General features: G+C 43.9%; 1 protein-coding gene across 6 annotated transcripts in view; it reads left to right on the forward strand.

Annotated features, from left to right (window-relative positions):
* DOCK8 (dedicator of cytokinesis 8) overlaps window positions 1–12797 on the forward strand; it is a 259998-nt gene that overhangs the window by 164291 nt on the left and 82910 nt on the right. For all 6 annotated transcript variants that reach the window (XM_077249094.1, XM_077249095.1, XM_077249096.1 and 3 more), the window contains 3 exons: window positions 9418–9513; window positions 10338–10433; window positions 11623–11772. In XM_077249094.1, coding sequence (XP_077105209.1) covers window positions 9418–9513; window positions 10338–10433; window positions 11623–11772 — 342 coding nt within the window. The remainder of the gene's footprint in view (window positions 1–9417; window positions 9514–10337; window positions 10434–11622; window positions 11773–12797) is intronic.

A 12797-nucleotide genomic window follows, 5' to 3' on the forward strand; every position in this document is an offset into this window, starting at 1 on the left:
ATAGGCTGTTTGTTCCTGATGATTGGACCAGTAAAGTCATCTCTGAGGTGCATTCTTCTGCGTTGGCAGGTCATCCTGGAATTTTTGGTACCAGGGATTTGGTGGCAAGATCCTTCTGGTGGCCTTCCCTGTCACGAGATGTGCGAGGCTTTGTGCAGTCTTGTGACGTTTGTGCTCGGGCCAAGCCTTGTTGTTCTCGGGCTAGTGGATTATTGTTGCCCTTGCCTATTCCTAAGAGGCCTTGGACACACATCTCGATGGATTTTATTTCAGATCTGCCTGTTTCTCAGAAGATGTCTGTCATCTGGGTGGTGTGTGACCGTTTTTCTAAGATGGTTCATTTGGTTCCCCTGCCCAAATTGCCTTCTTCTTCCGAGTTGGTGCCCCTGTTTTTTCAAAATGTTGTTCGTTTGCATGGTATTCCTGAGAATATCGTTTCTGACAGAGGAACCCAATTTGTGTCTAGATTTTGGCGGGCATTTTGTGCTAGGATGGGTATAGATTTGTCTTTTTCGTCTGCTTTTCACCCTCAGACTAATGGCCAGACCGAGCGGACTAATCAGACCTTGGAGACATATCTGAGGTGTTTTGTGTCTGCTGACCAGGATGATTGGGTTGCTTTTTTGCCATTGGCGGAGTTCGCCCTCAATAATCGGGCCAGCTCTGCCACCTTGGTTTCCCCGTTTTTCTGTAATTCGGGGTTCCATCCTCGATTTTCCTCCGGTCAGATGGAATCCTCGGATTGTCCTGGAGTGGATGCGGTGGTGGAGAGATTGCATCATATCTGGGGGCAGGTGATGGACAATTTAAAGTTGTCCCAGGAGAAGACTCAGCTTTTTGCCAACCGTCACCGTCGTGTTGGTCCTCGGCTTTGTGTTGGAGATTTGGTGTGGTTGTCTTCTCGTTTTGTCCCTATGAGGGTCTCATCTCCTAAGTTTAAGCCTCGGTTCATCGGTCCGTATAAAATATTGGAGATTCTTAACCCTGTTTCCTTCCGTTTGGACCTCCCTGCATCCTTTTCTATTCATAACGTTTTTCATCGGTCGTTATTGCGCAGGTATGAGGCACCGGTTGTGCCTTCCGTTGAGCCTCCTGCTCCGGTGTTGGTTGAGGGTGAGTTGGAGTACGTTGTGGAAAAAATCCTAGACTCCCGTGTTTCCAGACGGAGACTCCAGTATCTGGTCAAGTGGAAGGGATACGGCCAGGAGGATAATTCTTGGGTCACTGCATCTGATGTTCATGCCTCTGATCTGGTTCGTGCCTTTCATAGGGCCCATCCTGATCGCCCTGGTGGTTCTGGTGAGGGTTCGGTGCCCCCTCCTTGAGGGGGGGGTACTGTTGTGAATTTGGATTCTGGGCTCCCCCGGTGGCTACTGGTGGAATTGAACTTGTGACATCATCTTCCCTGTTCACCTGTTCTGATTAGATCTGGGTGTCGCTATATAACCTGGCTTCTCTGTTAGATGCTTGCCGGTCAACAATGTTATCAGAAGCCTCTCTGTGCTTGTTCCTGCTCCCAGACATCTACTAGATAAGTTGGACATTCGTCCATGTTTTGTTTTTGTATTTTGGTTCCAGTTCACAGCTGCAGTTTCGTTACTGTGTCTGGAAAGCTCTTGTTGATCAGGAATTGCCACTCTGGTATTATGAGTTAATGCCAGAGTCCTAAAGTAATTTCTGGATGTGTTTTGTTAGGGTTTTCTACTGACCATGAAAGTATGCTTTCTGTCTTCTGCTATCTAGAAAGCGGACCTCAAATTTGCTAAAACTATTTTCCTGCTGCGTTTGTTGTTTCATCTCATATCACCGCCAATATATGTGGGGGGCTTCTGTCTCCTTTTGGGCATTTCTCTAGAGGTGAGTCAGGTCTTATATTTCCCTCTGCTAGCATTATTTAGTTCTCCTGCCGGCGCTGGGCATATAGGGATAAAAAGTAGGACATGCTACCTGGCTACTTCTAGATGATGCGGTAGGTTTAGTTCATGGTCAGTACAGTTACATCTTCCAAGAGCTTGTTCCTATAGAGGCTTATGCTAGTTCTCTGGCCATGGAGATCATGACAGGCCCCTGCACCAATCTCAGAAGCATCAACTTCAACCTGGAAGGGAAGAGAGACATCCTGCTGGCACAAGACTGGCGCCGAAGTAAACCGACGCTTCAGCTCCCGAAAGGCTTCCATGGCCGCAGGAGACCAATTAGCAACATCAGAACCCTTCTTGGTCATATCCGTCAAAGGTTTAACCACGCTAGAAAAATTAGCGATAAAACGACGGTAAAAATTAGCAAAGCCCAAGAACTTCTGCAGGCTCTTAACAGACGTGGGCTGAGTCCAGTCATGAATGGCGCGGACCTTGACTGGGTCCATCTCCACAGTAGAAGGGGAAAAAATAAAACCCAAAAAAGAAACCTTCTGTACCCCAAAGATACATTTTGAGCCCTTCACAAATAAAGCATTCTCACGCAGAACCTGAAACACCATCCTGACCTGGTTCACATGGGACTCCCAATCATCAGAAAAAACCAAAATATCATCCAGATAAATAATCATAAATTTATCCAGATATTTCCGGAAGATGTCATGCATGAAGGACTGAAACACAGAAAGAGCATTAGAGAGTCCAAAAGGCATCACCAGGTACTCAAAATGACCCTCGGGCGTATTAAATGCTGTTTTCCATTCATCTCCCTGCTTTATGCGCACAAGGTTATACGCACCACGAAGATCTATCTTGGTGAACCAACTGGCACCCTTAATCCGAGCAAACAAATCAGACAACAATGGCAAAGGATACTGAAATTTCACCGTGATCTTATTCAGAAGACGATAATCTATACAAGGTCTCAAAGACCCGTCTTTCTTGCCCACAAAAAAGAATCCTGCACCAAGAGGAGAAGAGGATGGGCGAATATGTCCCTTCTCCAAAGACTCCTTTATATAATTCCGCATCGCGGCATGCTCTGGTACAGATAAATTAAAGAGTCGTCCCTTAGGAAATTTACTACCAGGAATCAAATCTATAGCACAATCACAGTCCCTATGAGGAGGAAGGGCACTGGAACTGGGCTCATTAAATACATCCTGATAGTCTGACAAAAACTCAGGGATCTCAGAAGGAGTAGAAGAAGCAATAGACACCAATGGAGAATCGCCATGAATCCCCTGACAACCCCAACTTGACACAGTCATAGCTTTCCAATCTAAAACTGGATTATGGGCCTGTAACCATGGCAGACCCAAAACAACAACATCATGCATTTTATGCAGTACCAGAAAACGAATCACCTCCTGATGTACAGGAGTCATGCACATGGTCACTTGCGTCCAATACTGAGGTTTATTCTCTGCCAATGGCGTAGCATCAATTCCTCTAAGAGGAATAGGAATTTCCAAAGGCTCCAGGACAAACCCACAGCACCTGGCAAACGACAAATCCATCAGACTCAGAGCAGCACCAGAATCCACAAAAGCCATAACTGAGTAAGAAGATAATGAACAAATTAAAGTCACAGACAAAATAAACTTAGGCTGAAAAGTACTAATGGCGACAGGATTAACAATTTTTTTTAAACGTTTAGAGCATGCTGAGATAACGTGTTGAATCACCACAGTAAAAAAACAACCCATTTTGACGTCTATGATTTTGCCGCTCGGCTCTGGTCAGAATTCTGTCACATTGCATAGAATCAGGTGACCGTTCAGACAGCACCGCCAAAGGATTAACAGATTTGCGCTCCCGCAAACGACGATCAATTTGAATGGCCAGAGCCATTGAATCATTCAGACCTGTAGGGATAGGAAACCCCACCATCACATTCTTAATGGCTTCAGAAAGACCATTTCTGAAATTTGCGGCCAGGGCACACTCATTCCATTGAGTAAGCACGGACCATTTCCGAAATTTTTGACAATACACCTCAGCTTCGTCCTGACCTTGAGAGATAGCCAGCAACATCTTCTCAGCCTGATTTTCAAGATTAGGCTCCTCATAAAGCAAACCAAGTGCCAGAAAAAACGCATCAACATTCACCAATGCAGGATCTCCTGGCGCCAGAGAGAAGGCCCAATCTTGAGGGTCGCCGCGCAAGAAGGAGATAACAATTTTTACTTGCTGAGCGGAATCACCAGAGGAACGAGGTTTCAGAGACAGAAACAATTTACAATTATTCCTAAAATTCAGGAACTTAGATCTATCTCCAAAAAACGGCTCAGGAATAGGTATTTTTGGTTCAGACATAGGGCTATGGATAACAAAATCCTGAATGCTTTGCACCCTAGCAGCAAGCTGATCCACACTAGAAGTCAGAGTCTGGACATTCATATCTGCAGCAGAGCTCCAGCCACTCAGAGTAAAAGGGGATGGAAGAAGCTAGGCAAACTGCAGCAACACAAAAAAAAAACAAAAAAAAACCTCAGAACTTCTTTTAATCCCGCTTCTGCGGTGCAATAAACATTTTCGTTTGGCCTGGCATACTGTTATGATCCCAGTGGTAGAGGATCTCTGGAATTCCGGCAAGGTCAACAAAAACAAAAGAACTGCTCTAGGGAGGTGGAAACTGGGCTAACCGCATAACTGATCCTAACACAACAACTAGAAGTAGCCGGTGAACGTGCCTACGTTGATTCTAGACGTCTCGAGCCAGCCGGAGAACTGACTACCCTTAGAGGGAAAATAAGACCTCACTTGCCTCCAGAGAAATTGAACCCCAAAGATATAGAAAGCCCCCAACAAATAATAACGGTGAGGCAAGAGGAAAACACAAACGTAGAGATGAACTAGATTCAGCAAAGTGAGGCCCACTAGTCTAGATAGGCAGAAAATAGATAGTGAACTATGCGGTCAGCAGAAAACCCTGCAAAAACATCCACGCTGAATATTTCAAGAACCCCCACACCGACTGACGGTGCGGAGGGAGAATATCAGCACCCTAGAGCTTCCAGCGAGCTAGAAAATCACATATTAAGCAAGCTGGACAAAAACACTGAAAAATGCAAATGATCCAAAGTATTCAAAACGGACTTAGCTTTTCTTGCATGAGACAGATGAAAAGGAATCAGGAGGAGACCTTATAGGACTGGATACAACGATGCCAGGCAAGAGACTGAGTCCAGAGGAGACCTAAATAGGGAACACCCGCTGCTTAATGACACAGCTGGAGCCTAGGCCTGCAACAAGACATGCCTCACACAATACCGTTAGTGACCACCAGAGGGAGCCCAGAAACACAGTTCACAACACGGACCTCAGTCACATTATAATGTAACCATTCCCCTAGATGGGAGTGTGTGTGGTTAGCCAGTCCCGCCCAGCTCACCAGCTAACCCTATAAGCCCGCCCTTATAAGTAAACTCAACAAACTTGTGGAACTATAAGTCCCAGCATAACCATATCATTTTGTGCTTACAGCACAGAGCACCTCTGCGACACATACCGGCCATTTACAATCCTGACGGACTTTGTCTCATCACCATAATTATGCCTCCAAGCGCATCCTGAAGCACACACACAGCGCCCCCTGGCTGTAACATGGGTTACCGCACCACACAATCTACTACTGTTCAGAGTGAGCCAAGGAAGTCCCAGTACCACAGGTGAGGGCAGGTCATCAAGCACATACCAGTTTAACACCTTAGTATGCATGGCCCCCACCTGAAGCCACAAGTCTCAGACAACCTGTATAAAGTGCCCTGTCTTAGGGGAGCGGAGTCGTTGGCAATAATGGGTATGGGTCTGGACAGTGTATGTGGAATGAGGCCTTGGTTTGGACGAACCTAGCGTAGACGAAATTAAACCCCGCCCCATTGTCCAGAAAGGCAGAAACGACCACCTTAATTCCACCCATGTGTATTATAGCGGGTAGAAAAACTGTGTCCTACCCACGGAGGTGATAAGTACACCTGGGTTGCCAACCTCCCCACAACCCAGGACCTCTAGTTTTTCCAGCGGTTGTTTATATAGACGTAGGGAAGGACATGTGCCCACAAAATGGCCCTTTTTACCACAAAGGAAACACACACACTCCTTACGCCGGACTACAGACAAATTACCAGAATGTGACGCCGCAGCCACCTGCATGGGTTCCTCAGCAGGCTCTGTACTGATCACCCTTGACCCCGAACCTCCCGCAACCAGAGGTGACTCCCTATATCTCTAGCAAAGAAGGCGATCAACTCAGATCGCCAGAGACATGGCTGCCTCAAGGGAGTCAGGAGTCTCATACACAGCTAAGGCATCTTTAACCCTTACTATGAGCCCTTCACAGAACTGACTACAGAGTGCAGGGTCATTCCACCTGGTGTCCGTGGCCCACCTCCGGAACTCAGAGCAATATTCCTCTGCTAGGCAGTCTCCTTGCTGAAGTTGGTGTAGTGAGGTTTCAGCCAATGAGACGCGATCGGGGTAATCATACACAAGTCCCAGTGCCTGAAAAACTCCCTCTACCATCTGGAGCAACTGTGAGTCAGACGGAAGAGAAAACGTAGCAGGATATAATCCACCAAAATATACTGTATTGTAAATAGCGTCGTGGAATAAAACTTAACTTTTACAATATTAGTTAAAATCCAAAAAACAGCATAATACCAATCACACCTCAGTGAAAAACGGGGAGGAGGGGCTTTATGAGCCACTCCCAAGACACAAAAGGGAATTAAAAAGCTGATGACAATATGCCCATCTAATTCTTTAGACCAAAATGCAGCATATATAATTGTTTCCACTCAAAGTGGCAGTACGCGAATGAGTTAGATATAGTAAATTATATATTCACATAACTGCAGTCTCAGCCTCTATAGTATTGTCTGGCTATAGGGCTGTTTTAACTCGCTGACCCCAGAATGACTGGTCAGATGTTTAGACACTATAGATGTCTTTACAGACAGTAATAATAATACCTCTATAGGTAAAAAAACACATGCGTATTTGAGCCAATAATTGATTTCAATCAGCATTAGAATAGCAGTATAAGAGGCCAAGAGATCAAAAGTAAACCCAATATAACCATAGAAGTCATATGTATACCACTTGGGATCTCATCCCTTCATTGTTGATATGAGAGTCCCATATGTAATCCTTTGGCATTAGGTTTATCAAAGCATCCATTATATAACATATCGTATATGGTGCTTTAGTAATGATTGTCTAACCCATATACAGCCTAATGTCTCTTTGATATGGTTAGATCTCACCCATTCATCTTCATTCAGGAAAGGTTAACGGCCTCTATTATCAAATGGTGTCTCCCGATTCGTTTCATCCTCTCACGGACTCATCAGGGGAGTGCAAAGTACCTGTATGGCAGCTATGGCTGAGAGCTTACACTGGGGATTCCTTGCAAATCTCTGGAATATGGGATTCAGATGGAACCCACGGCAAAAGATTCCAAGTAACAAGGCAAATGGAGGCAATGTGGACACGGTCTTGCCTATGATCCAGCGGTGTCTGTCTTTATAGGCATGGTCAGCGTAGTGCGCCGGACAAATGTGATCCCAAACGTTATGTAAAATGTTCCCAACAAAAGGTTCAACTCAAATCCACAAAAAAAGTCTCCACTTAGGTCTGTCATCTGTCAATGGTCTTCCACGTCACTGGTAGCACAAAGTCTCTGGAAAACTAAATTACTCCTCACGCCCCAAAATAAATTCAGCTAATTCTGCACTTCCAAATCCAAATGCCCCCTTTCTTCTGAGCCTGTACTGGTCACTACAAAGTACTAGTCACTACAACGTACTAGTCACTACAACTTACCGGTCGCATCAACAACAGTTTGCAACTTTCACTCAGCAACACCTGTGGTGTCACTATGTTCACTGCACCCCTAGATGAATTAATTGAGAGATATAGTTTGTAAAATGGTGTGATAGAGGGAAGAATGGATTCAATGAAATTACAACAAATTCTTGGTGCAAACATAACACCATCTGTAAAAAGCTGAACTTGAACACATGTCAAAATCTACAATAAACTGCCTTAAAAGGCGCAAGCTAGAGATTTTATAATGGCCCTCACAGTCCACTGACCTGAACATCATTGCAAATCTAGATCTCAAAATAGCTGGGAGAATTTTCCAAGGAGGAATGAATGAAAATCCCTCAAACAAGAATTGAAAGACTCTTGGCTGGCTCCAAAAAGCATTTACACGCCGTGATACTCTCAAAAGAAGGTGCTACTAGGTACTAACCATGCTGGGTGCCCAAACTTTTGCATTTGCCCATTTTCCTTTTTGTAATTTTTAAAATGTAAAAAATTACAATATATATATATATATTTTTTTGCCTAAAATACAAAATGTGTCATCTTTAACTTTAGCCCTTTTAGAGATTGATTCATCTTTAGCTTGCTTAACTGTTCACAATAAGAGTAATTTAGCCAGGGGTGCCCAAACTTTAACATGCCATTGTATCATGCAGTAAATTTAGTTGCATTAGATAAGTTGATTTGTTGATTACGGCAGGTTTTGCCAACAATTTGATGTATATGTGTCTGTTTTAGGGGGCAGAAAGATAAGGCCTGTTGGGTTTTTACAGCACCACCGCATTACTGCTCTCTGCCTTGGACTGGAAGTGATGATGTTCTGTCCATTCAGTCATCTCACCACTAAGGCCACTGGTGGGCTGCAGAGTCAGGTGACTGATAGACTGGGCATCTTCACATCCATTTACTGTCTAGAGACCACTGAAATGGTGACGCTAAATTGGCAGGAGATTGGAGTGATAAGTTATGCTTCTTTATTTTGTTTTATAATGACCCTTTCCAGTTTTGAAATGGTCCTTCAAGGGATAACCAGAGATAACTTTGTGTGGATAAGTTTTTAAGCCACGTTTTCTCTACAAGGTAAAAAACTGTTAGAAATTGTAATTTACATGCAAAGCCAGTTTCAGTCCTTGTAATATAGGTGCCAGAGCCAATGAGATATTCTGTATACGTGACAGATCAGCATATGGTAGAGATCTAGTCGGATATGATGTTCGGATTTAGTAATTAAAAGTTTATAGCGCTGTGCTCGGCTATCCACGCAGTTCCATAGACAATGAATAAAAGTGGAATTGCACATGGTTGACCTCTACTTCATTCAGAAAGGGCTATTCAGAGAAAATCATTACATATATTACATATATGTTACATATATATTTTAGGAGCATTTCCTAAAGTCTCCCTTAAGAAGAGTCAACATCCATTTGTTAGTTCCAGTACATATTGCAGCGGCAGTTACCAGTCTGTTGCTACAAAATATCTGTCAAAAGTGTGTATGCGCAAAATGATTGATATAAAATATGCAACCTTCTGAAATTGACCATGTCTCTATCCCTGACCAGTGATGAGTAGCACCATGAAGCCCCATTCTTTTCAAGGCGGCCACAGAAACATGCACCCTTTAACTATAGGATATGTATAAAGAGTAACCTGCCATGTGTCTTAGGTTTCCGGCCGTGGCTGCAATCGTATGTCATTCTTCATCGAATCTAGTAATGACCTCCAGAACACAATGGCCAGCACCAGACCATCCAGTAAAAAGGTATACTAAACACTTTATACCCCAGCTATAACAATAAAGATAATTACTACATTTGTCCTTCTTGACAGATAACATCCACATTTTCTGTGTAACTGCCCGTCAGTGATGACAGCATGCCTGCCTGTAATGTTACTTTGATCCATGCAGTGAGAATTTATGTATATTTCTTGCAGACACATTACTGTGCTTGTTTCTAGGTTCTCAGTATAATGTGTGGATTACTTATCAGTGCATAATAAGGTTTAGGTAATTCAGATCAAAGAGCCTGATCCCCTTTTATTTGGCATTTAGCTATTCATTCTACATTGTAAGGTGTAGACATTGAAGTCGGCCATAAACAGCAATTTTGATTTAAAATAGATCCATTATTTTTCAACAATGTTTAGCAGCTATCCCGTAATTGTCAAAGGGGTTGTCCGGTCAAAACTAATAAGAAGATTATTAATAATTATATTATGGCAGATTCTGCATCACCATGATTTTGGTCATGCTCTTATAACTGAAGTGTTGTAGAGACAATAGAGAGTGTAGTCTGATGGGCCTTATCCCTTCGACACCTGTAATAGGATTCATATGTGGCTGGGGGTCTACATTTTGTTACCAGGTACACCCATAGACCGCTTAGTAGACTTGTTTGGTTTGGTTTCAGTGGGTGATTCCATCTGGGACATTTATGGCAACTGACATACTGAGTACTTTCTTTCAATGTGCCATAATTTCGCCAAAGTTAAAACCCCTTTAAGCAAATTACTGTAGTGATTTACTATCTTTAATGTTTATTTAGAACACATTTCTTATCAGTAAATGTGTGTTTTCCTTCCAAGCACTTTCATGAGGAGCTGGCTCTGCAGATGGTGGTCAGCACCAACATGGTGAGGGAAAATGTCTTCAAGTACGCCTGGTTCTTCTTTGAGCTATTGGTAAGGTTCATTAATTCCCCAATACTTATTTTTTTACACTTTACAAGGTTTTGGTACGAGCCATACATAGGCAGAGAAAATGCTGCTGCACTTTGCTGAAATGTTGTTGTTTCCACCATAAGTGAGAATTCTTTTCACTTTTTACTTTAAAAACCACGGCAATTTACATGATAAGGGCTCCTACTCACTTGCGCAAGACTCGGATGAGTTTCGCATGTTAATACCCTGTGCTGCAGATCGGAGCGTGCAGCCGCATAGCAATCCATGCAGCCGCACGCTCCGCTGCTGAGTGCGCGGTGCAGCGCCAGGTATTGCCCTAATATGCATTATTTTCCCAGATTCACTCATGTCTGCAATACATTGGCCACTAACTGACAAAAATTATGCCAAAAATCATAGCATCAAATATTTCTTAACTTACTCATTTGTTAGTGTGCTTACTTCCAACAGGTGGCGCTATAGAGTTTAATTCCTCTTTTTCTCAGAAGAGGCAATTTGCATATTATACTTCCTATTTAGTTACTATACATACAGGGAATAACCTATTATTTCAATCAGATTTTGTACCGTTTCTTCCGGTACTGGAAATATCTGGACGTGTGTGACTGGCCTAACAAGTGGTATATTTGTCAGACGGAGGACAAGAGAACCGACGCCTATGGCGATGATGCAGGACACATCACGAAAAACTCCCAACGTATATTGTAGGCTAGCTGCAAAGACGCAGTGTGCACCTAACCTTAGTGATACTTGCCTGCTGGCATGCAACTAGATCCATGGTAGGCCGCTTCATGGTCTGCGCTGACAAAGGAGAGGAAATGTCACTTCCCCACCAGCAACAGCCTGTGATTGGCTGCAGCGGTCTGGAAAATATTTTACTGATAGCATGCTTCTGAAGTCAGTCTTAGGTTGCAGCTATACTGCTGCTGGTGGAACGATGACGATTCTTCTTCTTGTGTCCGTGCACCAAGAAGCGGCCTGTGCTGCATCTAGATCGGAGTCTGTAGGTGAGCATCACTTTGTTATTTTGTGTGGTTCCAAGCCCCTTGAGAATTTTTATTTTGAATTTGAATTTCTTTAAAAAATAGAGTAATTGAATATGATTACAATTATCTACCGTCCCAAACTGCAGATGTAGGACATGTATTATGCTAATACTGCACAATCCATTGCACCTTGTTGGTTCCAGGTGAAAAGCATGGCTCAGTATGTTCACCTCGTGGACAAGCAGGAGGTACCAAGAAGAAGTCGCTTCTCCAACCGTTTTAAAGATGACATAAGTACTATTGTTAATGTGGTGACATCTGAAATAGGAGCGCTTCTAAACAAGCCAGTAAAGGTATGTAAAGGCCTTCAATACAGTGGATTTTCTGTTTATCTCTTTACCCTTTATTTAATATTTTACAGTAATTGTAAAAGTAGCAAACCATGTAATCCATAGCTGTAACCCCCTATTGCTCCATGACGTGTGCATTTATACAGTTAGGTCCAGAAATATTTGGATAGTGATTGAATCTTTGTGATTTCAGCTCTGCAGGCCACTATTTTTTATTTAAATGAAGCAACTGAGATGCAATTAATGTAGAATTTCAGGTTTAATTAAATGAAATGAGGAGGAGCCATGCATACCAGTATAGGGATGAGGGAGCCATGCATACCAGGATAGGGATGAGGGGGCCATGCATACCAGGATAGGGATGATGGGGGCCATGTATACCAGGATAGGGATGAGGGGGCCATTCATACAAGGATAGGGATGAGGGGGCCATGTATACCAGGATAGGGATGAGGGGGCCATGCATACAAGGATAGGGATGAGGGGGCCATGTATACCAGGATAGGGATGAGGGGGCCATGCATACCAGGATAGGGATGAGGGGGCCATGCATACAAGGATAGGGATGAGGGGGCCATGTATACCAGGATAGGGATGAGGGGGCCATGCATACAAGGATAGGGATGAGGGGGCCATGTATACCAGGATAGGGATGAGGGGGCCATGCATACAAGGATAGGGATGAGGGGGCCATGTATACCAGGTGGGGATGATGGGGGCCATGCATACCAGGATAGGCATGAGGGGGCCATGCATACAAGGATAGGGATGAGGGGGCCATGTATACCAGGTGGGGATGATGGGGTCCATGCATACCAGGGTAGGGATGAGGGGGCCATGTATACCAGGATGGGGATGAGTAGCCATGCATACCAGGATAGGGATGAGGGGGCCATGTATACCAGGATAGGGATGAGGGGGCCATGTATACCAGGATAGAGATGAGGGGGCCATGCATACCAGGATAGGGATGAGGAGGCCATGTATACCAGGATAGGGATGAGGGGGCCATGCATACCAGGATAGGG

Source organism: Ranitomeya variabilis, chromosome 1, assembly GCF_051348905.1.
Source record: "Ranitomeya variabilis isolate aRanVar5 chromosome 1, aRanVar5.hap1, whole genome shotgun sequence".
NCBI classification, from domain to species: Eukaryota; Metazoa; Chordata; class Amphibia; order Anura; family Dendrobatidae; genus Ranitomeya; species Ranitomeya variabilis.